The 27,392-nt window shown below is 36.2% G+C and overlaps 7 protein-coding genes across 7 annotated transcripts; 4 read left to right on the top strand and 3 right to left on the bottom strand.

The window, feature by feature from the left end:
• Window positions 1-2,153: 2,153 nt before the first annotated feature.
• Window positions 2,154-3,902, top strand: MONOS_6434 (uncharacterized protein; the record flags this gene model as incomplete). The annotated part of the gene is made up of 2 exons (XM_067876669.1): window positions 2,154-3,240; window positions 3,535-3,902. The coding sequence occupies 2 exons, from the start codon at window positions 2,154-2,156 to the stop codon at window positions 3,900-3,902; spliced, it is 1,455 nt and encodes a 484-aa protein (XP_067726161.1).
• A 369-nt stretch (window positions 3,903-4,271) lies between these two features.
• On the top strand, window positions 4,272-7,159 carry MONOS_6435 (uncharacterized protein; the record flags this gene model as incomplete). Its single annotated transcript, XM_067876670.1, has 2 exons — window positions 4,272-5,286; window positions 5,475-7,159. 2 exons carry the CDS (start codon window positions 4,272-4,274, stop codon window positions 7,157-7,159), a joined length of 2,700 nt encoding a protein of 899 aa, XP_067726162.1.
• A 2,090-nt stretch (window positions 7,160-9,249) lies between these two features.
• On the top strand, window positions 9,250-9,762 carry MONOS_6436 (uncharacterized protein; the record flags this gene model as incomplete). The annotated part of the gene is made up of 1 exon (XM_067876671.1): window positions 9,250-9,762. One exon carries the CDS (start codon window positions 9,250-9,252, stop codon window positions 9,760-9,762), a length of 513 nt encoding a protein of 170 aa, XP_067726163.1.
• A 3,126-nt stretch (window positions 9,763-12,888) lies between these two features.
• On the bottom strand, window positions 12,889-13,542 carry MONOS_6437 (uncharacterized protein; the record flags this gene model as incomplete). Its single annotated transcript, XM_067876672.1, has 1 exon — window positions 12,889-13,542. The coding sequence occupies one exon, from the start codon at window positions 13,540-13,542 to the stop codon at window positions 12,889-12,891; it is 654 nt and encodes a 217-aa protein (XP_067726164.1).
• A 3,591-nt stretch (window positions 13,543-17,133) lies between these two features.
• On the bottom strand, window positions 17,134-17,418 carry MONOS_6438 (uncharacterized protein; the record flags this gene model as incomplete). Its single annotated transcript, XM_067876673.1, has 1 exon — window positions 17,134-17,418. The coding sequence occupies one exon, from the start codon at window positions 17,416-17,418 to the stop codon at window positions 17,134-17,136; it is 285 nt and encodes a 94-aa protein (XP_067726165.1).
• Window positions 17,419-17,963: 545 nt separating this feature from the next.
• MONOS_6439 (uncharacterized protein) lies at window positions 17,964-18,338 on the bottom strand (the record flags this gene model as incomplete). Its single annotated transcript, XM_067876674.1, has 1 exon — window positions 17,964-18,338. The coding sequence occupies one exon, from the start codon at window positions 18,336-18,338 to the stop codon at window positions 17,964-17,966; it is 375 nt and encodes a 124-aa protein (XP_067726166.1).
• A 3,589-nt stretch (window positions 18,339-21,927) lies between these two features.
• On the top strand, window positions 21,928-22,914 carry MONOS_6440 (uncharacterized protein; the record flags this gene model as incomplete). Its single annotated transcript, XM_067876676.1, has 1 exon — window positions 21,928-22,914. One exon carries the CDS (start codon window positions 21,928-21,930, stop codon window positions 22,912-22,914), a length of 987 nt encoding a protein of 328 aa, XP_067726167.1.
• Between the last annotated feature and the right edge of the window lie 4,478 nt (window positions 22,915-27,392).

The following is a 27,392-nucleotide window of genomic DNA, read 5'->3' on the forward strand; positions in this document are numbered from 1 at the left end:
TTAATGGTAATAGTCGATGAGATCTACACCCTAAAAAATCGTCAAGTCAACTTAATATTTGAATAAAATAACTTGTTGAGCTAATAGAAGTTTATTGACAAACTTTTAACATAGTTAAACTTTCATGTTTTTGAACCTAAAAACGAGGAATTATATATAAATAAGGGAATTATGATCATTAACATTACCATTAAAGAATACGATTTGTTAAAAAAAAGGAATTCACAATTTATTTTGCGGTTTTCACATTGAAGAAACATGATGAATATGATTGCAAGTTCCAAGTATATGGACCATCCATTAAAAATATTTCTTTCATCGTGCACGGAAGAAAATGCTTTTATAATTAATTTAAAATTTGCTATTTCTGTCGAAAATGCTTTATTATAAACTTTCAATTACGAATTTTGATCAATCCCATTAATATTTTCAAACCATCTTTGTTTTTTGTTCTTTGATTTTTTTTAAATCTGCGCATTTTATATTTTCACATGATAATTTTTGTCGTTGCAATATTTTGAGAAATACAAATAAGTAACTTTTTCACATTTTGCAATATTTTTTTGCAAAGATAGTTGCACAATTGAGTTTTCTCTTTCGCACAGGTTCTTTGAGCACAAAGGAATGCTCCAACTTCAAAAATTAGTGAAAAATTATAAACGGCAAAAAGCGCACAGTTTAGTGTTAATTGAATTATTGATTGAAATGAAAAAGGCAACATCAATATTAACATTGTATTCTTAGATGATGTCGAAGCTCAGTTTTATTTTGAGGCCAAAATCTTTCACAAAATTACATCTATGAAATTGATGAATAACTTGTTTGTTATTTTAATTACGAATACCGAAAAAATATTTAAAAAAAAAGAAAGAGATTCATTAACAGCAGTTTATCAGCTGAACGCCTCTTCATTCTGCAGCTATATCAGCTGAGCATCAAATCTGTGCTTTATGATGTTCCCTCTTTGGAGCAGCTTCGAAATCGATGTTGTTGGATGCACCTTACAAAAACTTGACACAGAGTGATGCAAAAAGGGAGGATCGATATCTTTTGAGAAGAAAGAATAAGATGGACAGCTGAAGATGAGGAATGAAAGAGCAACGAACAGTATCTACGGAAGCTCTGAATGATGCGACGGAGAAATCAATTAGATGTGTGTTTCTGACAATAATTATAGACATTCCTTGACAGTAAAAAGTGTTTTAACAAACAAAGAATACAAAAGAAGAAAAATGTTTATTTCAGCGAATGATCTGGGATATGGTGTGAATTTTTATTTGTTTGCGTTTGTTTGACTTTCAAAGGAAAAGGAGGGTTTTTGCATCAAAGCTATCGCAATTCGATAGATGCATTTTTTGGCATAGGTCTAAATTGTACCAGTTGCGAATTTCACTGTTTTCAACATAATTTTGCAATATTATTGATTGTTATAATTTATTATCTCTGTTTTATCTCAAAAATTCAAAAAACAATAGTATTAAATTCTAAAATAAAAAATACAAAAATTTTGATCGATAACCCATAAATTAAAAATTATTGTGATCATACCCATTTTAAAGAAGACAAAATATTTTATTTCAAATTTTTTCATTGATGTGATCGTTTTCACTAATCAAACCTTCTGAGAATGTGTTTTATATATGTTCTAACGTGTGTATTGTTCTTTTTTTCCTTTTGTTTTTATGGAATTGAAGTTTAGAATAAAGCTAAACAAATATCCAGCGATTACAATATACATAAATTTTGAAATCAGATCAAAGCAAATAGATGAGTTACATTTTGCCACTCGCTCATACAAAATAGCTGGAAAAATGGAGAGCTTCATTTTTATCGATTTGTGAAATGATGAGTTATTAAGCCATCAGCATGTTTCACCTAGCATCATGAATTATTGGAATAAAACTTCATTCGATTTATAACTTCTACGCGAATATTGATGTTCTAAGAATTATGCATTTATTACAACCTTAATCATCAGAACAAGAGACTGGAATGATAAAAAGATAAACAACAGATTTTAGAGGCGTATCATTGTAAATTCTTGAACAAAGAATAAATTGGCAGGAAGTCATTGATTGGAGTGGATCTCTTTTGAACAAAAGCTTATTGAAATAACTACGAGAGCTTCTTCAGAAAATGAGATATCGTTTTCAATGTGTGTGGTGCAGCTGTCACTGTTGTCGATGGTTGATGTCAAGATCAAAAATTTGAATGTTACAAAATCATTGTTCTCTGAGCCGAATCAATCTCTTTCTTCTTCTTCTTCTTCTTCATTGTCGTCATCTGCACTGTATCTGACAGCCACAGCATCAGGAGATAGCGTGCTGGCAAATGTGAAAGTGACGAATGTGAAGTTGACAGAAGGAGATGGGGTGGTTGTGGCAAAGAGTGTGGCAGAAGGGGAGACATTTGTGGTCAAGAATGTGACAATCGAGGATTGTGAGTGCCAGGCTGGAAGTGGTGGTGGGATCAAGGTCGAGTTGGAATCATCAAGCAAGCTGCGGGTGGGGACTTCATCAGCTCCAGGAAGTGAAACAACAAAATTCAACAGATGCAATTGCAGTGGAAATGGTGGCGGGATAATGTTGCATCTGGAAGATGGCTCGCACGACTTCTTGATCTTGTCTATGGACTTTACAGGCTGCACATCTTCATTGGAAGGGAAATTTCTGTTTGTGAATGGGAAAGATTCTAAGAAACGGTGCATCTCCTCTTCAAAGTTTGATGTTCCGCGAAACACATCAGCATTCAACGAGCTGGAGGGATTCGATCGGAGTGATGAAGATATGAAGAAATTCCCGCTGAATGTGTTTCTGGACTCACATACTGGTGCATCACATGTGGGCAAAAAGAAAGATGGTGTTCTGGGGAGATACGACTCGTGGTTCTGTGGATTTGATTATTATCCGTGTTCCACCATCACCCACACTGCGCAGGCGCGATTTTCAGGGGGAAATAAAAATATAGAGTTAGATCCAGAATTCGTGCTTGCTGAAAAGGTTGCCATGGCCGATTCCTTTGAATGGGAGATTTCATGTGCCACAAAAGGGACGTCAATCGAAGTGAAGGTGCCAGCCACTTTTGAATCTGCAGAATTCTTGATCGATGTGCAAAGCAGATATTCGATTGAAAAGATCAAATTTAGCATTCCATCTGCTTTATCCAGTATTTATGCGATGATTTCGGCGCACTCGCCATCGTTCAATATTACAGACTGCTCGGTTGCTCGTTCGCCAGACAGTATTGTTAGCCAATCGATTGGATATAGTATTGTAAATGAGTTTGCGGGGAAACTGAGAATGGAGCAGTTTTAAATCAGAGAAGGACTGACATTTGATGGGCATTCGTTTGTTGAGTTTGTGGCAGGGGTGAGCGTTGTGTATTTCAAAGGATGCAACATAGCAAACGTTAGAAAGATTAACGGAGACGGGGGGCTGATAAAAGGAGCAGTTGGAACACAGTATGGGGAAGGAGAGGGAAAGGTTGGGATTGTTGTGATTGAAACGTGAACTGTAATAAACTGCAACTACCAAGGGAAACCAGAAGAGATTGGAAAAGGAGGAGGAATATGCGTGAGCTTAGATGGAGACGGAAGTGTTGTTGTGAATGGGACGAGCACAATCGATTCATGCGAGGCGAAGAACAATGGAGGAGGAGGAGCCAAAGGAAGAGGCGGAGGAATGATGCTGACAATGGCAAGTCCGAACTGCAAGATGGAAATTGCCGAAAATGTTCAGTTTTCATCGACACATTCATCGCTGAACGATGCACAATATGGGAAGGATGTGTTTGTGAGCTGTGGGAGTGGTGTGTTTTTGGACTCAAAAATAGATGCAACAACATTTGGGTTTTTTGATTCAAGCGAAATACCAACAGATGTGCTGAAGTTGTGCGGGAGATAGGATGGGAACGGAGAGAAAGTGATTCCGTTGTTTGTGTATTTGTTCACCATCGCATCAAAGTTGACAGTCGATGGGAAAGGAGAGGCGACATTGGATCACGATCACTGCCGATTCGAGAAGTTCAGGTGAAAATCGATTAATTGTTGCTTTACCAACAGAGTTGACGACGGGTTGCAGATAGTTGAGCTTTGTTCTGAGTCAGCAATACAAAGTGAAATGAAAGTTGCTTCATATGATGTGATTTTGATTGGATAAGCAGCAATATAGGGAGAGAATATGAAAGTTTAGGTGAAGAACAGTGGAGATACAAAGTAAATTTTCCTTGTTTAGTGCGCAAAATCATTTGAAATAACTAATTTGGCATTTGAAATGAACAAAGTTGCCAATGGAAGGAGGTCTGCATTTATCTATTTCACGTCAACACTCACGATCACAAGCTGTTCCGTCTCGTTTGCAGACGATGGATCAGCCAGCGAAAAGATTGCATGCAACATACTGAACATTGATGGACGAACTCTGACCGTCGATGGATTTGTGATGGAAAAAACAGTAACAATGAATAAGGTGTCGCCAATAACAATTTCAAATGGAGTGAAGCTGGAGATAAAGAACAGCAGAGTGAGTGGAGTGACGGTGGAAGGTGGGAGCGGAGGAAGAGGATGCATTGGTGCTGCGATAAAAGCAGAAGGAAGCGCAGTTGTGAATAACTGCAATATTTCAACAATATGCACGGGTGGAGGTGTGATGAAAGGAGGAGGAATGATGATTTCGGCTGAGAACGGAGGAAGTTTGGAGATTAAAAGCGTAGCATTCACGGAATGCCAGGTGCCAACAGAGGACAACTTGCAGAAAGGAAGAGGAGTTGGAGGAGGGATATTTGTTCGATTGGGAGATATAATGGGAACATTTGTGCTTGAAGGAGTGACATTCAGCAGGTGCAATGCATGGAAAGGGAAGAAAGTATTTATATCGGGAAATGAGCTGGACGAGGTTATTTCGAACGAACAACTGAAATGGGGATTGAGTGCAAGTGAAGAGAAGTCATTGGATGAGCTGTGTGGATGGGAGAGAGCAAGCACAAGGGAAAATGGATATGTGATTCCATTGGTTGTGTATTTGTGGGCAAACTGGAGCGGGAATGAGTTTGTTTCGAAAGAGAAAGGAGGAGACTTCAGTGGGTGTGGGTATTCAGAAGCACCATGCTCATCAATTGATTACTTGATATTGCTGAGATATGAACCACTTGGAGAAGGAGAATCACGCATCAAGATTGTTGGATCAGGGTTGCTGAGCCATACCATATCATTTTCTCCTTCATTGCCACCAGCTTCACAAGATTCAGAGTTGCCAAAAGTTATGATTAAAGCAACGGAGAAAGGAACTGGTGTGACGGTTACTGATGAAGATGAGAATGATCCGAATGATTCAATGATATCATCAAATGTTAATTTGTCACTTGTGAACATGTCATTCACAAAACTAGTCGCGAAAACTAATCATGCAGTATTCATTGAATCAAAGAAACAAATGCATTCTTGACAGTCACGGATTGTTCATTTGGATAATTGACAGGGCTGACAGAGGTATTTGGATATCGTGTGATGAGAGTGAATGGAGGGAGCGCTCTGATTGAGAAATGCTCCTTGAGTTTGATTTCTGAGTTGAAAGGATTCATTGCTTTCAGCCCAAGTGCAGGTGAGGTGACTGTTCAGAATGTGAACATTTCATTTGCAGATGTGACAGAAAGAAGCCTGATTTCGATATTTGAGGAAGAATTGGCAAATGAAGTGGGCATTTTATCAGGATTGAATGTGATAGAAAACAGTCATCCAAAAAACAGCATGCCATCGCTGAAAGTTAATGGCTGTTCATTTACCAATATCACGAATGAAGGAAATAGGGCAAGTGTTGTTGATGTGGGATCATTTGAGGATGGAGTGGAGTGTGTGATGGATGAGTGTTCGATGTCGAGTTGCAAGAGTGGTTTGAGTGATGAAGGAGTCGGGATGAGAGTGGTGCTGAAGAGTGGGGAGTCGGTGTTGAAAGTGAATGGGAGCACGTATTCGACATGCAGATGCTCGAGTGAGACAGGGTGTGGAGGAGGGCTGTTTATTGATGGGTCAGACCCACATGCGAATTATGGAAATGAGAGTCAGATTCCGCCTCTGAATTTCAAGATTGTGAACATCCTGTTTGTGATGATTGAGGCACATGTGGGGAAAGACGTGTTTGTCAGATGTCACTCGATTGCTCATCAGATCAACGAAATACTGTTTGCACTGAACTACAATCAGGAGTCACTGAACTCGAACAACTCGATCTGTGGGAGGGATGGTTGGAGCGAGGGAGATGTTGATCTGATTCCGCTGATCACATTCTATTATTCAGCACAGGTGTTTGTGAGTGGGAGAGGGAGTGATGGGAGGGGATGTGGGGCACAGAGCAATCCGTGTGTGAGCATCGACTGTGGGGTTGAGCACATCGAGGAAGGGGTGATGAATGGGATTCTGATTTATGGGGAAGGGTTTGTGAGGAAGGAGTGTGTGATTGGAGACCTGGTTGTGAACTCATGGAAAAAGACACAGGGGATTGTTTGGTTGAACTGCAAGATTGAAAAATTAGCTGAGAAGGACTGTGTGATGGAGTTTGTGAATGAATGTTCAGTGGAGAGGTGCTCATTCCAGTTTGAAGATGGATTTGAGTTGACTCACAATTGTCTCATAAAAGTGAAGAATGGTTCAATGGAGATCCAAAAATGTGAATTCTTCTCTTCTTCAACAACAACAGCTGAGGCCTTGAAGTTGAACAGTTCAATTGTGAGTGTGGAAAGTGGAGAGCTGAAGATATCGGAGACAACATTCAGGGATATTCATTCAACAAGATCAGTGCTTTCATTTTATGAAGAATCGAATGTGACAATTGTTGAAACAAGAATATCGAATATCGAATGTGAGGGAGATGTTGTGAGCATTGGAGGGAAAGCGAAAGTGGAGATGAAAGAGATGAAAGTTGAGAATGTGACTGTGATATCAAAGGGGTGTGTGATTGGGATAGATAATGCTGAACAAGAGGTGAGTGTGTTGAACAGCTCGTTTGGAAAATGTATGAATTCTGTTGATAAGGGAAGCATGATGCAGATTAGAAGATCCAATGATGTGGGGATTTGGAATTGTGCAAAGGATGGAGAAAAAGAAGCAGAAACAGTCAATGAAAAAGTTGAAAGAAAAAAAGGATTGTACAAATGGAATTGGTTATAGCCTAATGTTGAGAAGAGCATTGTTCGAATTAATGAATTGTATCATAAAATGGGTTTTCATTATTAATGAGAGATTCTTAACGTTGAATGCAAATTCCTCCAAATAAAAGTATATTGATTCCTTCTCAATAGAAATATGTTGATAAGTTTATTTGAATGATATGAAATAAAAAATGTTTATTGAATACGTTGATGTGAATATGAATACAAATATGACTGAAATAAATCAATTGGACGAACTTGTTATTGAAAGCTACAACAAGATTGGTTTGGTAACAGAACCAGCTGTATTTGTTTTCATTTTGCTTCTAAGTAACCTGGAGTGAAACTGATCTTCCAGGTTCTTCAGTCTTCTTTCACATTTTTTGTTGAATGTTTTCATTTTCTGATTGATGTAAAATTCTGTGTTTTCATGAAGGGTTTCACTTCCTTTGCTAATAATTTCCATTTGTTGTTTGAATGTTGTTGTTTTTCGCTTTCGTTTTTTCCTTTCTTCAAAAAAACCATATATGTCTGATAATATTTTTTCATCTCTCTGATCAATGTCTGTTTCTCTATCTTTTACACCACCTTCACCACCTTCACCACCTTCACCACCTTCACCATCTTCTTCACCATCTTCTTCAACGTTATCAACTACTTCGTTTGATATTACGTTTTCTATTTCATTTATGTTTGTTGTTGAATCTCTTTTCTGAATATTTTTTGTTCTTTTTCTTTTCTTTTTCTTTGGCAACGCATCAAAATCATCTTCATTGAAGAATGCATACTCTTCTTTTGATTCATGTTCGTTTCTTTTTTTTTCGTATATTTCGTTCATTTTCTGTTTTTCTTTTTTTAACGTTTCATTTATTTCTTTTTCACAGTCTTCAAATGTTATGAAGAAGTCTTTTAATTCTTCAACGCTGATTTTAGAAACGTCGTGCGAAAATTGTTTCAGTTTCTTTCCATTGTTAAATCTGTGAATGTATTCGTAAATATATTCCTTTTTTTTCGTGAATGACCTTCCTCTTTTTGGAATCCACAGTTTATTGTGCAACCACATGGATTATACAGTTTGTAAAAAAAAACATATTTGTTTTCTGGTTTGATAAATTTTTTTGATGATTGACGATTTCAAGTTCACATCATTCTTTTCATATTATTATTGCATTATAACCGAATGTCCAATAATAGCGTGGCTGATATGACAATATCGGAATAAATTATTCTCATTGATGTTTCTTCTGTTCTGCCTGAAAGAAATTCAGTTTTCATTTTTCTTTCATTTGTTTCATTTTTCCGTTCTATCGCACATCTCATCCATCACTTTTCTCTTCATTCACTCTTCCTTTTCCATTTTTTCTTTTTAAAAACAAACGTTTCATCCATTTCAACAATTTTGTTCATTCAAAAATTTTTTCTTTTTTATTCATTTCAATAAAAGCACATATTCTTCTCATTTGTTCATTGAAACATATGACAGTTTGTTTTGATGTCATTGTTTCTTCAACCGTTTCATCAGGAAAGTGTTTGCTCCAAAAATGATACAGCAAACACATTATGGTGAATGGTGATAATTTTCTTCCACAAAAAATTGTTTCGTTCGTCCAATATTCTTCTAATCCGCATTTCATACATCTATAGGAGTAATTCTTTTTCACTTTTCTCCATTATTTCAAAATCATTTCATTTTTGCACACTCTGCATCTTACCTTTTCTTTCAAAATCCCAAATGATTTGAATATCTCTAATGCTTTCTCATCACTTCCCGCTGAATCGATTAAAAATTTTGTGAAAGATGGTAATTCAATATCTGTTGTTTCAACGCTCATCAAAGTGTCTTCAAATTATTTTATTAATTTGAATTTCGAATTTTAATAATTTATTGTGGGTTATCGATCAAAATTTTTGTATTTTTTATTTTAGAATTTAATACTATTGTTTTTTGAATTTTTGAGATAAAACAGAGATAATAAATTATAACAATCAATAATATTGCAAAATTATGTTGAAAACAGTGAAATTCGCAACTGGTACAATTTAGACCTATGCCCATTTTTTTTGACTGATTTGGTGTATTCTGACAATGAAGTATATGATAAAAACAACATGTTTATACCGAGCACTGATTTGAATTCTTCAGTTGTCATTGTAAGGTTAACGTTTGATTGGACTGAATGGAAAAGTCCAAATGCTTTCTTTGGGGCAGACGAAGAAAACGAGGGTTCAATTGATTTGGTGCCATTTATTGTGTTCTACAAGTCAGAGCGGATATTTGTGTCTGGAGAGAAAGGGAAGAACGAAAAGGACTGTGGGCGAAGGGAAGACCCGTGTGAGACGCTGAGCGAGGCTGTGCGGCATCTGAACGACGAGCCGTACCAGAACGTGCTGGTGGTGAAGAAGGCAGCTGTTTCAGCAGAGACAGCCATTTCATCAGCGACAGTGCAGATAGTAGGAGGCAGCCCAGCTGTTTTTGAGTTCAACTGCGAAATCGCTCAGACGGATGGAAGTGCCGATTGTGTGGTGTCTTCGTCTGAGGAGTGCAGCATTTTGGGGATGCACATCGTCTTCTACCCCAGCTTCGCTTCGGTGCATCGCTCTGTCTTTGGAGTGAGGAGATGAAATCTGATGCTGGGCGACTGCACAATCACGTCAGAAGAGCCGGCGTAGCTGGCAAATACTGTAATTTGTGTTGAGAGTCATTGTTTGTGTTTGAGCAATGTTTTGTTCTCGGCCATCCGCTTGCAGGCATCAAAACAGCAGCTATCAGCAGTTGTATTTTGATCAAAGCAATCTGGACAGTCTTCTTTTGCTTTCTCTTTATTTGTGCCAAAAGTTGACCATTCATTCGTCGAGGCTTTCTCAGACTGTGCTGTAATGTGGCCGGATGCATACTTCAAAAAAATTATCACTTCTGATTTTGAAAAAAAATCCCTTCAATCTGCCTATATCATCATCACACAGTAGAACTTTCTTTTTCAGCCAGAAGAATCGGAGTATAACAAGAAAGCATTCGAAGCATCAGTGACTTGAACACTTTATTTTCCAGGATTTCTAAAGACAAATATTGCAATGCATTCAATTCAAAATTACCGGTCAACTGTACAGATATTTCGTTAAATTAGTTTTCAAAAGAAAGCTTTTAAATAATGCAATTAGTGTACTCATTTTTGGATTAGAAATTTATCAAATTGATTAAAAAACACAAAGTTATTTCATAATCTTTGCAGTTGCATTTAAAATTGATGAAGCTACAGTTAGTGAAACAGCATTAAGCACATAATAATTAACCAATAAGATTTTATTTGTGAGAATGAGAAGATGAAGTTCCAAACCTTAAAAAATGAGACAAAACAAAATCAAAGAAAGTTAGAAAATTTTTATGGGACAGATAAAAATAAGAAATAGAAAGATTATAACAAAGCATTTTCGACAGAAATAGCAAATTTTAAATTAATTATAGAAGCATTTTCTTCCGTGCACGATGAAAGAAATATTTTTAATGGATGGTCCATATACTTGGAACTTGCCAATATGATTATTGTTACAGAAATCTTCTTATAGAAATGAGAATGAGAGAAGGGAATAGCATTGGCTGTTTTCATTTATTGAGAAAATATTATTAGGGGAGAGCTTATAAAATGAAGAAATCAAAAATAAAAAAAATCCGAAGATATAATTGATTAGTTCTTTGATTAAACAAACGAAATATCATTAGCTAATACTGTTAAAAAAAGAAATTTTGATGAATGAGATTTCAAAGTCAAAACCTAAGTGATATTAATTAATTGCTCCTTTTTCCACTTTAAACCCTAATTTCGAAACTCAAATGCTTTAAAACACATTTATTATTATAATTTTGTTATTCCTATCAAAAAGAAATCCAAAAATTTGAATATTTTTGGGTGTCGATCTAATCGACTAATACCATTTTAATTTATTTTTTTATTTTAATTTATTTTTCTTTTTTTATTTTTCTTTTTTTAAGGAGTGAATGATTATTTTTGTATGAGTATTAATTTTTTGAACTTTATTTGTTTTTTTTATTTTTGAATTTATCAAAAATTGATTTTTTCTCGTATCCCATAAATTTATTTCAGTTATATTTTTCGAATGAATTGTTCTTTAATAAGATTTGTTATGCATGGATTGTGCGATAATGTGGATTTCACTCTTGTACATTTATTTTACAAAAACATATATATGCTATTTATCGCTTCAACAGTTTGAAACTTTTGAAATTCTTTTCATTTTTCATTTTTCGATCGATTTTTTTAAATATTTCAACGATATTGTTCATTCATATATTTCTGTTATGCAGACGGTTTTTTGTTAACGCTAAGTGCTTCTTCAATTTGAATATTCTTTGTATTTTCTTAAAGATAAGCTTTTTCAATGTATTTTTCATCTTCTCCTCCGTTTCTATTTCTACCTCCACACCACTGCATTCCTTCTTTCTGCTCGTTTATGCAACCAACTTCTTTCACCTTATACGATCTTCTTCTAATGCTGCTGTGGTGCATGTTGGAACTGAATCTCAAAGAGCGAAACCTGGTAGATTGTCCTTTTCTGAATTGAACAGCTATCTCTTCGAATGGTGCGAATGGAATGAATCAAAAAGAGAAAGTGATAAGGGTGGTGCTCTTAAAGTTGTTTGCGAAAATGCCAATCTCACAATCACTTCTTGTTCATTTCACAATTGTTCAACTTCTGGAGAAGGTGGAGCATTAATATGTGCATATTTGTTGAAAATAAACATTGCAAAATCCAATTTCTCAGGTTGTACAGCTGCTCATGGAGGAGCAACTTGCATAGCTTGGCCACAATAAAATTCTGTTTGGTCATTCTCAAAAAACAGAGTTGAAAGTTGTTCAATATTTGGTAGCGTGGAACATGCTGGTATTTTTCAATAAATGGAATGCCAACAAATGCTTTCTCCCTGTTTGCCAAATGCAAGTGCATCTCAAATTCTGGTGGTGATTCTGCTGGTTCTCTCACGTTCAATAATCCTCCAAGCAACAAACCAAATCAATTTTTGGTTAATGATTGCCAACCTATTAACAACAAATTGGCAAATTCGTCATCTTCATTAGGAGGTGCTGCAATGTATTACAGAGACACATATTCCTGGATGAATGGAGTAAAATTCATCACTTTCTGCTTCTTCGATGGAAATACAGCAACAAATGGCAGAGGAAATGATGTATTTTTCAATGGCAGCAGCATCACTCAATCCCCATTCCTGCAATGTGGATCAACAACCCTATCGAAAAGAGTGTGGAATGCAGGAACAGCTGGCAACACCGTGTACAACAGCTGGCTCCCTTTCATCAGCACGAATAAAATCGTTGCCAGCAATGGAACTGATGCTGATGCCTGTAGCAGACCCCAACAGACCCCATGTGCCACCATCGAGTATGCTCTCAACGGCTTCATTTCCCTCCTCAAAGATGCGTCTCTCACCCTCCTCTCCTCAACATTTGTTCCAACTCAAACACTCATTTTCAGCGCTGTTGACACTAAAATCACAGGAAATGGCACAACTGCCACCACCATCGCCTCCAGTGGCATTCCCCAACCACCAAACTCACATTCACACTCATCACAATCAACATCATCATTTTCTTCATTTTCATTATCATCTTCCTCTTCCTCTTCACCAGATCCATCTGCCACTTCTGCCCTCTTCCAACAGACTCAGGGCTCCCTCACAGTCTCTGCCCTCGCCATTGCCCACAACTCCACAAATCAAATCACCCCCATCCTCTTCCACCTCTCCGGTAACTCCCCTTCCCTCAACCTCAACACTACAACCATCAATGGAACAACCTCCATAACAATAAAAACTCCCCTCTTCTTCCTCACTGCTGGCTCCCTCGCCCTCAACCACACAGCAATCACCAGTCTCACCCTCAACAGCCAAAGCATCTTCCACTTCACCTCCCTCACAAACCCCCTCACTCTCAACTCCTCCAACATCACCCATATCACCTCCACAGCATCCCCCACCAGCTGTGTCCTCTCCTCTGCCACCTCCCCTACCCTCTCCCTCTCCCTCGCCAACTGCACCATCACCAACATCAACTCAGAACAGTTCAGCCAACAGACTGCCACCAATGGCGGGTGCATCTCATTCGCCTCATCTGCCTCTGCAAACACATTTTCTGTGAGTGATTCCACCTTCTCCAGCTGCTCTGTGAGCGAGGATACAAGTTCTGGAGGAAGAGGCGGTGCTCTCATGATCGAGTACAAGGATGATTCGCAAGTGTCATCCACAACCTTTGCCATCACCAATATCGTGTTTTCAGCCAATAAGGCCAGTGTCGGAAGAGATGTGTATTTTGTGTGTGAATCATTTGTCGCTTCTGTGAAGGAACCCTTGTTCGCCTTCATGAGAAGCATCACTCAGAAAGACAATTCGGCTGTTGGACATGACAGAACAGAAGCATTCGGTGATTGGAATGTCGATTTGTTTATATTTCTCAACACGCATACAGCTGACAATGAATGCGTCAAAAACATTCTTGACATCAAAACAATGAATTGTTGGACATCAAAGATGCCCTGCAAGAGCACACGCAACGCGATGGGTTTTCTGAAGAAGGTGCAGATCATAAGACAGAAATCATTTCATGAGCTGACTTGTCGGTGAAAATATGTGCAAATGAAGGCAAAGTCGAAGATATTTGAAGAGAAGGCACACAAAATAGAAGAAAACATCTCATATGTGCATTTGATTGATTAATCACCATATATCTTCTGTAAATTCTGTTGTTTCATAGAATTTTCCATTAAATATGCCTTTTCAAATAAATAAGGTTCCCTCATCGTTTCACCTTCTCCGACATGTTGAAGGCGTGTGACGTTGTGTAACCTGCCGAACACTATTTTTGAACTCATTCATTTCATAAAAGAATTGCTCTAATACTCTTTCTTTTTTATCTGCGCCTCTTTCAGCTTCCAAATAAAAAAAGGCAAAATCGTCCTCCTTTTTTGATTTCGCGCAGACTGATCAGCTTTTTTCAACTCGAAATCACCTCTATTGCTATTTAAATTTGCTTCATTTTGTAATAGAATGAAAATACGTTTTGTGCTTCCGAAAAGAAAATAAAAGATGGTGCCTGGCTCTGAATTCGATAAAAGTTGAATGATATGAAATAATTTTTTGCTAACTTTGTGACTCTGCTGAATTGAACAAAATAAACATTTGACAAAGTCGATGCTCCGATCCAATGCCAAATAAGAAGAAACATAAAAGAAGAAGTTGAAAAAGTGGTTGGAGAGGGCGTTGATGGCAATGATGACGAGGATAAAGAGGGATATTCTGCTTTTAATAAAGTTTATTGCTGAAATGAAGTGGATGTGACTGAATATATTGATGATGAAGAGGAGACGGTGGTGATAAAAGGCTCGTTGAAAGTGAAAAGTTGAATGAGAAGAGTCTCAAACAAAGATGAAATATCATGCAGATAAATTGATATTTTCTTTTCTCTTCCTTTTTTTCGATTTTCTCATGCTCTTTCTTCTTCTTCTTTTTCTTGTCTTTCAGCTTGCCTCTTCCAGCTCCTGACTCTTTTTCTGTTCTCCTAAGACCATGTTCTTCGCAGTTAGTATTCTTTTCATCTGCTCGTTAATCTCTTCTCAGTCTATCGTGACTTCTGCTAACTCCGGCTCTGTCAGCTTCTTGATCATCTCTTTGTTCTGGTAATGTTCCTCATTCATCTTGTTTTCCACTTCCAGCAGAACGGCTCCTAACTCTCTTTCTTTCCACAAGCCTCCCAAACACTCTCTTCTCTCTTTCTTTTTGTACAAATAGGATTTCTTTCTCGTCTTTGTTGGTTTGTTTCATTCTTTTTCCATTTCTTCTTTTCTGTTATCTCTTTCAGTCTCATCTGCATTTTTCTTAAAGAAGCTCTTTCGTTTTCTTTGATTTCATCATTTTCAGGAATTTTTTGTGTTATAGATAGACTTCCAAAGATATATCCGCATTCTGTTTTTTTTTGGTGACATTTCTCTTCTTCCAATTGAACACTTCTTGTAAGATCTCTTTCTGTCCATCAAAATTTTCTTTTCTTTCGCCAATGGCTTTCACAGACACAGCTTTCAATCTTTTCTCAAGATGAAACTCATATTTTTCTGTCTCTCTTTCGTCATCTCTAATGAAACTTCCTTTTCCACTTCTCCTCCTCCTTGTTCACTATCTCTTCCTCACCTTCTTCACGGCTTCTTTATAGAAATCCGATCATCTTGTTTCACTTGTCCATGTCCTCCTCCTTCTTAGCTGCCCCAATGCAAATTGAAGCTAAATCTTCAACTTCTGCGAATAATTCACGAAATGTTATTAATCCAACACCGCTTCGCACCTGAATCACTTCTCTTAAATGAACAAAAAAGGATATTCTAACGCCCAACACACATTTCAATGAATTATACACAGAGAAAATGTCCATTTCGCACAAGACGTTAGAAATAGGAGAGGATAACTTAGCAGCTGAAAGAGGAGTCAGCGCAGACGATAGAGGTGCCTGTGGAGCTAATGTCAGTGACATTTGCGAGGAAGTTTTCTTCGAACAGTGAGCTTTTCCAATGTCAGAAGACTTTTATTACTTGAATTATCCATTGGAGATCCGAAAATATAATATGAAGACAATGTGATCTTTTGTTTTTTTCTTTTCTGGGACATTAAAGAATTTTGTGTTATAAACCTTGCATTTTGTATTTTTTTCTTCTATCGCTCTAACGATATGAGCTGAAGATAGCAAAAGAAGATCTCAATTTCCTAAAGATTCTCAGCATAGTTCTCTTTGTTCAAAAACCTTCAACTGCATTCCCAAAGGAGTCAGACGAGCTGCGCTTCCTTGATTGTTCGTTGCTCCAGTTTGAATAAGCCCTTGAATTCACTGAATCTCCTGTGATTGCATGGACCCTTGTTGTAATATTCCTTGTTGAGAATACAATGGAACTGAAACTGAACAAGAAGCAGAAGAAGAGCCAGTAGACGGATTCAACAAGGGAGGAAGAGATACATTCACTCCGCTTACTACATCTGCAAAAGTAATTCTCCTTCCTCCAGCACTGATGCTTAGGGTCTCCTTCAGCAGGATCAGGTTCCTTTTGTTCTCTCTTGGTGTTTCTTTCATGGCAGACATCGTTGGAATGAGTTTGAACATCCCAAACGCTTTTCTCTCCTTCTCCTTCTGTAAATCCTTATCTTCTGCTCCACTTTTGTCTGCGCTGCTATTTCCAGTACCTGCTTCGTGGCCTCATTGACTGGAATGCCACTGGCCTATGTTCGTGACTGTAATATTGACGCAGCAACTGCTGAAAGCGGATCAACAGGCTGCCTTGCCAGCACCAACAGAAACTTCTTCTCTTCGTTTCTCGCTTTTTCCAGGACAGGGTGGAACTGCACAAGTCTAGTGGCTGTCTGAATGCCCCTTGATTTCGTCATGCGCTCAATGACACTCATTCTCGGTGGCTGCTTGCGGATGCTTGGTAGATGCGGGAACTTTCCAGAGAGGAGGAAGAGGAAGATTGAGAAGGCATTGGAAAAGAAGAAGAAATTCCTTTGATTTTTCCAAGTTGAGAGTGCTGTGTGGAGAGTGAGGCGATGATGGAGTGATCATAAGTATTGCCTGAGTTAATGTTGGAAGAAACAACAGAAGATGAAGAAGAAGGTGTTCCATTCACAGAAGATGAACAGCATGTTAAAAGAAAACGATGATACGAAAAGATCTGCTATCCTTCTGAATTTGCACCAGCACCATTAAAGGAAGAAGACGATGAAGAATTCTGATTCGCAATTGAAGAAATAGAGATCGAAGAAGAAAAGATCGCTCTTCTGATATAGCACTGAAGTGAAGTGTCAACGAATTGTGCAGCTATTGGTGCATGCAGCTCTACAACAGACACACATTTCAGTCCCACTGCAATTTTTCCTCTGATCGGCTGAATCGTCTCAACCTGTGACTTGATAAGCGGATGGCTCTCTGACTAGTCAAACAGGATGCCTCTCTTCTCTCCTTTCTCATACGCCCTCTTCTGCAGCGCATGGTGCCTCCTCACAAGAGGACACACCAGACACACCAGCCTCTGCTCCATTCCTCTTCTAGCCACACTTCCAAAGACAATTCGCTCATGTGACAACAAGCACAGCTGTCCGAGCAGCGGAGAAAGATAGGCTGAAATCGTTGTCTTTTTCTTATCTGCAAGCAGCTCTGCTCCTTCCTTTGCGATAAAGTCGTCGCTTGCCAACAACGCTTGTAGCACTAGCTCCATGTGCCTGTGATGCCTTTTGTTCCTTCACTTCCTTTCCCCTCTGATCCTTCTCCAACATTCGCATTCATTACACTCACTGAGCTGTATCTGCTTCCCAACTTTTAATGAATCCTCACCAAATATCCCCTCTGCATCAGAGAACTGAAGCTCCAGTATATCGTCTGCTTCCCATACGCCCGCACAATCCTTCTCTTGAAAGGACACTTAAACAGAAAGAAATCAGACGCCGACGCATTCAGCCGCTCCACATCAGTCAGGTCGAGTCTGTAGTCAACGCTTGTCCCACCTTCGTTCCGCAGCACAATCGACTGCATTGGTGCATCCACCTCGCCGATGGGCATCTGTTCCAGAAAGTCCTTCGCCGTCGTCTCTGCTCCTCACCAGATCTCAAACACAGCATGCGCATCAGTTGGACTCAGCGTCTAGCACGCAATCTCCAAAACGACTTGCTTCCCTCCACCCAGCAGCTGCCAGATGAACGATGCCTGGTGCATTCCCTCGCTGTGGTGGTTGCACGAAAATCTCACTACGCATTCTTCTCTTGTCTAAAGATGTCCCTCACGCGGCTCAATCGAAATGGCGCTCATTCTAACTCCTTTGACTTTTCCTGGTTTTCCACCACTTCCGTCTCCTCCATTGTTATTATCATCATTTCTTCCTCCTTCTCCTCCACTTGCACCTCCGCCTCCATTTCCACCCAGACCCATCCCTCCCATCTGATGCATCATCCCCTTCCTCAGATCTCTCTCTTCCACCCAATGCTCAGCCCTCACATCAAAGTCTGATGGATCGCGTATTCGCCAGTCAAGCGGAAGTTTCCCATTGTTCTGTACACACACAAATACCTCTGTGTCCTTGCTTCCCAGCGGAGCAGCACCCAAATAGAACGGCAGGTGCAGCAGATTCTGCAGCAAGCGCATGCCAGCCTCTGTGTAGAGCAGTCCATCGTAGCGATTGAATGTCTCATCAGCAGGTGCAAGCTCGTTGGTCAACTCGAAGTTCAGCTGGTTCAATGAAAGATCTTTTCACGCAATCACCTTTACCGTGTTGTGAATGTAAACATCCACAACAGTTTCATATGGAATTATCCCCAATCCAGTCGCTGCTCATAATGCAGTTACGTTGAGCTTGGATTGTATTCATCACATTTCGTTGGTTCCTGGCTCTCTTCTCGACTCTGTGACATCATTGAAGGTGTTGGAGAAGAATGCACTGATTGTTATGGATTGTTTGTTCCTCTATCAGCATTGGATTTGTCCGAATATCACTCTCTTTTCTCTTTGTCTGTTTCAATCTCACACAGAACAACACACGTGCGTAATGTGTAAAGCACAGGGATGAATAGCATCTTTATTCTTTTGTGCGATCTTTTTGAAAGGGATCCTCCTTGTGGTTGGTTAGACAGAACAGGCAGAGCAATTGAAGGAAAAGCAGAAAGAGAAGAAGCAGACGATGATGGTGACAAATCAGCATTGCGTGTTTTGAGAGAAAGGAACGAAGAAGCAGGCAAAGAAGGAGAAAAAGAAGAAAAAGCAGAAGAAATGGAGGTTAAAAATGATGAAAGATTCATCAAATTATTTGACATAAATGAAGAACATTTTGGAGTGAAAAAGTTGAGGAAGAAGAAGCATAAAAGAAGATATGAATCATATTTGAATTTTGTTTACCAAAAAACAAAGTTTCTTTTCAGATAAATCAAATTTTTTAATATTGCCATAAACCTATTTCGAATTATGATTTTTTCGTTGATCTGCAATTTGCAGAAATGATTATTTTTTGATTGTTTATAATAAAAATGTTATAAAGAAGTGATTACTAAGCTTTTAAACGATTTCTGCAAATTTCCAAGTAATTAAAATCTTTCATTTATCAATAAGATCAAAGTGAACATTTTCTGAATGATTATTTTTAAAGACACATTTTCATAAATATTCTTTATTCTTAAATTTCAATCGATGATATAAATTTTCATTGTTTATTGTTTGTCTTTATAGAAAAAAGAAAATTTTGAAAAAACTTATCATTTTCCAGAAAAATAGTTTTAAAAAAATCCTATTTTTGCTTTCGTCGTTTTTTTTTATAAACACAAAAATTTCACTGTATTTAATGAAATAATAATTGTGACAGTGATACTTATTTTTTGTTATTATAGTATTTTTCTCATTTTTTATAGAATTAGAATTAAAATATTTAATGTTATTGTTTTATTCAGATGATGTGAAAAAGGTAATAAAATTCATGTATGTTTTGGCTTTTCGGGAATTTAAAGAAGGATAGTTATAGATATGAATTATTAATTTTTGGAAGTTCTTTGAATATTTGATTCTTCAATTTTTCTCGAGGTCAATTCAAAGCCCAAAATATTTTTATGAATTAGGAAAAATATTTCAAAATATAGAACAACAGCTTTCATATTTTCATTATCATTAAACCATAAATAAAATTCTTTTTCAACAAAAATGTCTTTTTCAAAACCTCAATCAACTCTTAATTCTCGATGCAGAGTTTTATGGAATGAAATAAAACGAATTGGTGGAGATGACGTTGATTCATTGCTCGTCTATCTCTTTTTCAACAACAGGCAATCATCTTCAGTTATTAACAATTTGCTGAAATCATTGAATGGTTTGGTTTTTTATTTTTTTGTATTGTGTAGAAAATATTATTTTCACTCTCTGTTATTTCTTTTTCTTTTTGATTTGTTTATTATTTATTTTTTTTGAAACAGAATATCACATAAAGCTGCTGGAAGACCTGTCTGTGGTGTACAACAACGCTCCGTTGCACACTCAGACAACAATGCTTCAAGCGCTGTCTCGCAACACATCATTATCCGATTTACAGGACTATGGATATGATGTCACAAAGGGGAAATTTATGTATGTCAAACAAACGCTGAAAAAAAACCAAGGCTTTATCATCCAGCCTCAAAAACCTCATCTTCCTTCTTGCAAAAATGGTTTGTATTTGTTCATATTTTTTTGAATAATTTTCTCTGTTTATTTAGGTTTGAATGAACAGGATTGGGAAAAGGGAAACAACTGGATGTTGGCCCATTCCACCTAAGCCTCCACTTCACTTCTGTTAGCAAAGAAAAAGCAGCGAGCTGAGTTAGATTACGCAAGATTTATTGAAGAAGCAGCGTGGGAAGATGAAATTATTACAGAAAACTCTTCTACAAATAAAAAACAATCTTCTTTATCTTCAACATCATTTCAACAAAATAAAAAATCAAATGTCGTTTCAGAAAAAAATTCTTCTTCTTCAAATTCTTCTCCTTCTCAAGCTGTTGATGCTCCAATCAACACTCCAATAAGGAGAGAAAGGGGTTAAACAAAAAGAAAAACAAATAAATCACATCAAAAACGTCATTCATCTCCTTCACCCATTCCAATTCACAAATTCTTCAAAACAAAACAATCGTCATCCACTTCCACTTTTTCCTCATCTTCCTCATCTTTCTCATCTTTCGCAAAAAAACAGAAAAAAAATTCAAATTCATCTTCGATTGAAAAATTTTCAACTTCCTTTTTCAACGATGATGTGTGGGTTAGTGATCAATTAATTGAATATTCCATCTCACCCACATTAATTCCACCTCAAGTCTTTCAAACTCTCTTTTCATCATTTTCAAAAGAGAACAACACTTATTCATCTCAACATAACACACCAACCGATGAGAGTATTATTTCTCATCATGAAAATACCACACAAATCACAATAAATAACAATCCAACAAATTTTCTTCATTCAAGTTCTTCTCCTTCTTCATCGACCTCTTCAGAAATCATATCTTCAAACACTTCATTATCAGCATCAACAAAAGGATTAATCAATATAGTCAACACTTTCTCTTTGGCTTCTCTTCTTCAATGCTTCTCTTCTATAACAATTCAAAGACCATCTTTATTCAACAAACAAACATCTTTGAAGAATACATCTTCAGGTGTTATAAATGTTTGTAATCAATCGGCAAGAGATGGAATGGCAGTGCGTTCGTGGGTCCCATCACTGATCAACAAATGGGAAGACTTTTGTGGATTTGGAAGCAGACAGCAACAGAATGTTACTGAGGCATTTGACAATCTTCACCAACTTCTTTAAAAAGATGAGTTGATTAACAAGGACACATTCAATCCTGTTTTTATCACTCATTTCAAATACCAAAAATGCCAAAAATTTTTTCCACGTTTCAACGAAGTTTGCAACAGTGTCGTAATCAATTCTTCTTCTCCTTATAATGGATTATCTTCTCTCTTTGCAACTGAAGTTTTGGAAGGAAAGAATAGTGTCTATTGTGATGACTGCAAGGAAAAATGCTGTGCTGCGAGATGGGAGGAAATGGCTGCATTTCCAGAGGTGCTTGCCCTCTGTCATGAATGCACTGATGCTGCTTGTTCTGCTCCTTCAAGAACATTACTAATGGAAACAGATCGTGTTAACCAGCGCACTTTCTGCAAAGGGTTTTCAACAGAAAACGTTCAACATCTCCAAAATAATAATCTGGAAATGGTCATTTATCATCTTATTGGACAAATATTATACAAGTGTCTAGATCTACAGAATGTACATTACATTGCAGTTGTGAAAAGGAAGGCAGGAAGTGAAGCATTGTGGAATATCTGTAATGACGCTGATGTTACAAAACTGAACATCGAAAATTGGAGTTCGTCATGGAAAGATCTTTACGCACAAGGTTACACTCCATCACTCTCATTCTACACCAAAGAAAAAGCAAAGCCAACATTCTCAACTCTTCAATTTGGTGGTTCATCGTCTTCTTCAGAAACATCAAGTTCAAATACTTTTAATAACTCATCAACAACAACAACATCATCATCATCGTCTCCATTCATCACTCCACCTCATCGTTCAACTTTCATTCCTCCACTTTCTTCGTCAATTTCAACAAGTTATGGATTGGAAGCACTGAAAGAAAAAAGAAAGAAAACGGGCATCTTTTCTCCCAATGAAAAAAGATTAATCTTCAAGCCCAAGACAAAATTATGGAAAGAGTTTTCAGAAGAAACGAAAGTCAAAGTTTCTCTATCCCATTTCTACAAGCTGACAACAAACTTTTCCAAAGCGAAAAGACGAACTGATCTGTGTGGAATGTGTGAAAAGTTGAACTATTTGGAGAACAAACTCAAATCTTCTCAAAACAAAAATGGACTTACTTCTGCCGAGTTTCACACTCTGAAACTTCTTCGACAACATCGTCTTGTTGCAGAAATGCAACGAAAACATTATCAATCAACTGTTGATAATCTTAAAGAGGGAGAAGCAGTCTTCGTTTTCGACTTCAAAGAGAAGTGGAAACTCCCTATCAGAAAGAACCAACTTCAACAGGAATTCTTCAACTATCAACAAGTATCTCAATTCACAATCATCTCACTTCAAAAAATAAATAATCAACAAATTAAACGAACATTCAACTTCTTCTCCGACTGCCTTTCAAATGATCACAGATTTGTTATTGAGTGCTGGAATCTATGATCAAAAGACACTTCTTCTCAGACACTCACACTTTTAAGTTCTTCTGCGATTTTGGTCCACACAACCGAAATCGCTTCCTTCTTCATTTCATTCTTTCAAAACAATCAAAACTTCTTAAAAAGAAAAATACTCAACTCAACTTCTTCGCTGAGCACCATGGAAAAAATATTTGCGATGGTAAATTTAGTGCGTTTGTGAACACAATCAACAACAACCTATCAACTGAACACATCACCACACTTCATGACTTGATCAACTTCTTCGAAAACAATATGAACACTTCAACATCTGCTTCTTCAACTTCTCAATCAAACATTTTCTCAACATCATCATCAAACTCTTCATCATCTTCAACATCTATCAAGGAGTGTGTACATGAGAGGTACTTTGAAGAATATGTACCATCTCAACAAATCTCATGGCCATCACTGTCAGTCCCTCACATGAAAGACAACTTATATTTTGAGCGCAAGGGCTCATTTGTCTGCGCTTCAGCTGTTGGATATCTTCCTCAACGCTCTCTGGTTGCCCTCGAATCTTCAACAATGAAAGAAAAAATCAAAAGATCAAGAAAGTCATTTCACTCTGATATCACATCATCTAACTCTTCTCTTCTTTCTCAATCTTCTCAAGATCTTCTTTCAAGGAGATTTGAGCTTCTTCTTGACTCTTCTTCTATTTTTGAATCTCGAAATTGTATTAATGGTGTCCCTTTTTAAGAAACTAGTTGTTGTGTATGCTTAGCTGGCACTCTATCGGAAGGGTGCTGGACATGACTGTTCGTATTTGATATTGCAGCCTTCGGGCTGCTTTATCCGGACCTGGATACGACGAACAGCCTCCCAGTTGCACAATAGTTCGAATCCGATTGTTTTCTTGTGCTTTTTGTCCCTATATTGTCCCTATAATTAAATTGGTTTTTGTCCCTACAATTATTGTATTTATCGAGATTCATTAATAGAGAGAGTTGTGAAGGAATTCATTGATCTTTGAGTGAGGTTTTTGGAAGGGAGAGTTGTTGAGAGTGTGAAATGTTGTCTTATCATTGTGTCTGTTTTTTTTCTTTGTTGGATTTGATTTTTTTGAGTCAAAGTTAGAGAAATATTAGAAAGGGAAGAGTGGATGGAAAACAGAGGGAAAATAGACAAGTTTGTTTTTGAACTTTTTATTTAAGTATTCTTTTTTGTTTGGAATTGTCTTTGATACCATGAATTTGTTGAAATAGTATTGATTTTTCTTATATTTTTTATTGTTCAAAATTGTTGACATTTAGTTGATATTTGGTGAATGTTTTTATGATTATATGATAGAATTATGTTTTTTTGAATGTTATTGAATCTGATTTGAAAATTTCTAACAGTTTTCAATTTTATTATGATTGATATCAGGAAGTTCTTTTTGTTTTTCATGTCATTTTGGTTTATGAACGATTGTTATTTTTTTGACCGTATTTTTTTTTCATTTCACTGAAATTTTTTCCTATTCTATAAAAACTCAAATTCGAATATACAAGCATTTTTCTCCTTGAAATCATTTTTATTTCTTCCATATCGCAAGATCATATATAGAAAACCAACTACTAGACCTGCGCGACAAGTGGCAATTTTTGCCAGTAACTGACACAGGTGACCGACAGGACAATTTTTCCCTGATCACAACCATAAAATTTTGGTGAAATTTCATTTTTTGGAATTTTTTCGAATAGAAATATAAATTTAATAAAACATTTTTACTTTCTAATAATTGACAAAAACATACCTCTGTGACCTGACAAATCACTTGAAGTCTCGTCCGTCATTTTAAAAAAAAGTAAAAAAATTAAAAAAATTAAAAAAATATTTTTATAAAATCAAATTAAAACAAAGTAATACAAATGATTGCTGAAACTTTTAAATACTTAATAAAGTACTTTACAAAAGACTTGTTCATAGAATCGAAAATATCTGTCTAATTCTCTTTTGTCAGTGACTGTGACTGACTGTAAATGACAAATTGTGACAAAAAAATTCCTCAACTGACATTTTTTGTTAAAAAAAACATGTTGGGAACCTGATCATATTTATTAAAAATTCGATTTTTTCAAAATAATGAGAATTGTTTTATACTGATTTAAAATTAATTATTATAGTAATTAAGAATTGTGAAATCATTATAAATAACCCTTTTTGACAAATCATAAATATCTTGTCAATCATTTTATCATTATTTCAATTTTCTATTGTCACGTCAAAGAGGTCGAGACAAAATGTCACATATTCTAACAAAAATTTTAATTTATTGTGAAATATGGCATGACATATCTGTCTCAACAAAAAATAAAGAAAAAAAAAAGAAAATTATAAAGAAAGTCAAAAAAAAAAAAAAATAAAAAAATAAAAAAATCCATTGTGTTTTTTTCTTTGTCAAACAAGATAAAAAATTTGACAAAGAAATATTATTGATTTTTTGCATTTATTTTTTGAAAAATTAATTCATCAAATTATCCAAAATATTTTTTTCACTGACAAGATCTGTGATACTTGGAATAAAATAAGCCACTGGCAGTCACTTCTGTCACTGACATTACGTTTTGTCAATGAAATCAACAGGTTAGAAAATGAACAGAAATGTTTATCATTCAGTGAGACAACCGAAATACTTTGGATTTAAGATTTTGGTATGAAACGACCATAACTTTTCATTTTATTTTTATTGAACCTTCATTATTTTGGAGAAAAAATCAAACATATTCTCACAAAAAGGTGAAGTTGAATACAAATAGTAGTGCAGTTTTGATTTTGACAAGCTGTTGGTTAAAGGCATGTTCATTTTTTATCTATTTTTTCATTTACTGTTTTATTTTCTTGCTTTGAATATAGCTCCATGTGATGAAAATTACATTGTCTGTATGAAATAAAATAAATATACATGAAATATGACTTTTGAATGCTTCAATTGCTCGCTCAGAATCACAACAAAATCACAGATGAATGTGGATTTGTAAAAAAGAAAGATAAATGAGCCACCTTATCCAGATTGAGAAAATATGAATATCTTATGATGGGCAAAGCATGTGGATATTATCTTCAAAAGGGATTAAATTAATTCGTGCAAACAGAATCAATTCTTTGAGTTAATGACACAAACCATGAAGCGATTCTCGGATTTATTTCATTGAATTTGGATCGTCCATGAAGTTTGCATAATAATGCTGTTGTTGCGTTGGTCTTTAACGTACTATGTTTTTATTTTTGTGACCACCGATAAATTGTTATATCGATGAATCATTCATTTGAATGTCCAAAATTCTTGGACCCTGTTTCCTTATTCACAAGATTTTCGATATTTTTTTTCACTTCATATTTGGGAATCTGTTATCTTTCTTGATCGCTCTCCATCCAAGTGAAATATGAAAAGCACGAAGATTCCATGAAAATTGAGGGATATGGTGAAAGAAAGAAAAAACAATCGAAAAGAGCAGAGGAAAGGGGAGCGGAATTAAATGAAATCTTAATAGGAATAGGCGTAAGAAAGAATGCATTATTCATGATGATTCATTTTAAAAAAGCTTTCTAAAGGCGGAAAAACAAATTGAAATTACAATATTAATCATATTTTCTATTCTCTTTGAAAAGGTATTGAAATTTCACTTCATTTTTTTTAAATAAAAGAAATGAATCTCATAGAACCCTTTTATCATTTTTTTTTATTACCATTTTCTCAAACGATTATTAAAGGAATGATATAACTTTTTATTGCAACAACATCAAATGAAAAGAGTTTGTAAAACATTCACGAAATTATCTTAACATTCAAATATAGCACAAGATAATACCGTCTATTCAGATAATCAAAAATTTCATTAAAATATGTGATCATATCTTCATATCCTTCTTCTTCCATTTTTTCGAAAACTTATCTTTTTGTTTTTTTTCTTTTCATTTCTTCTATTTCTTTTTTCTTCTTTTGTTTCATTTCCTTGCAAACTTCATAAAAAATCCCAGCTATCCAATGAAGCATCATCATTCAACATAGGCTGATAATGTTCCTCCAAAGAAATATCAATTTCTCCCTTTTTCATCAAGCGATAGACATTCACAGCTCTGTATATCACAGCTTCTCTTTATGAATAAATGTTCGGAACGTAAATTTCTATGTGATTATTCTTTGCGATTAGAAATGCCTGAACAATGCCATTGATGTACCATAAATTCATCGTTCCACAACTTGCAACGGAGAAAATAAGATTTAAACGTTATGAGCCTTTTAAAAAGAAACATCTTCTTTCGTTTCTTTTCTTCTTTTTTTTTCAAACCACGTTTTTTCTTAACTTTTCAGATTCTTTCCTTGCTTCTCTCCAAAAATGCAGCTCATTCGCAATCCCCCTTCCCTTGTTTTCATCGCTGATCAAGTGGCTAATCAAGAAATCTCACGCAAACAAGAAGCCAAATCTCGCGAGCTTAAGATACCTTTCGTGATGCTCGATGATTTTCTTAATC

This window comes from Monocercomonoides exilis, assembly GCF_001643675.1.
Source record: "Monocercomonoides exilis strain PA203 chromosome Unknown scaffold26-1319188, whole genome shotgun sequence".
NCBI lineage: Eukaryota > Preaxostyla > Oxymonadida > Polymastigidae > Monocercomonoides > Monocercomonoides exilis.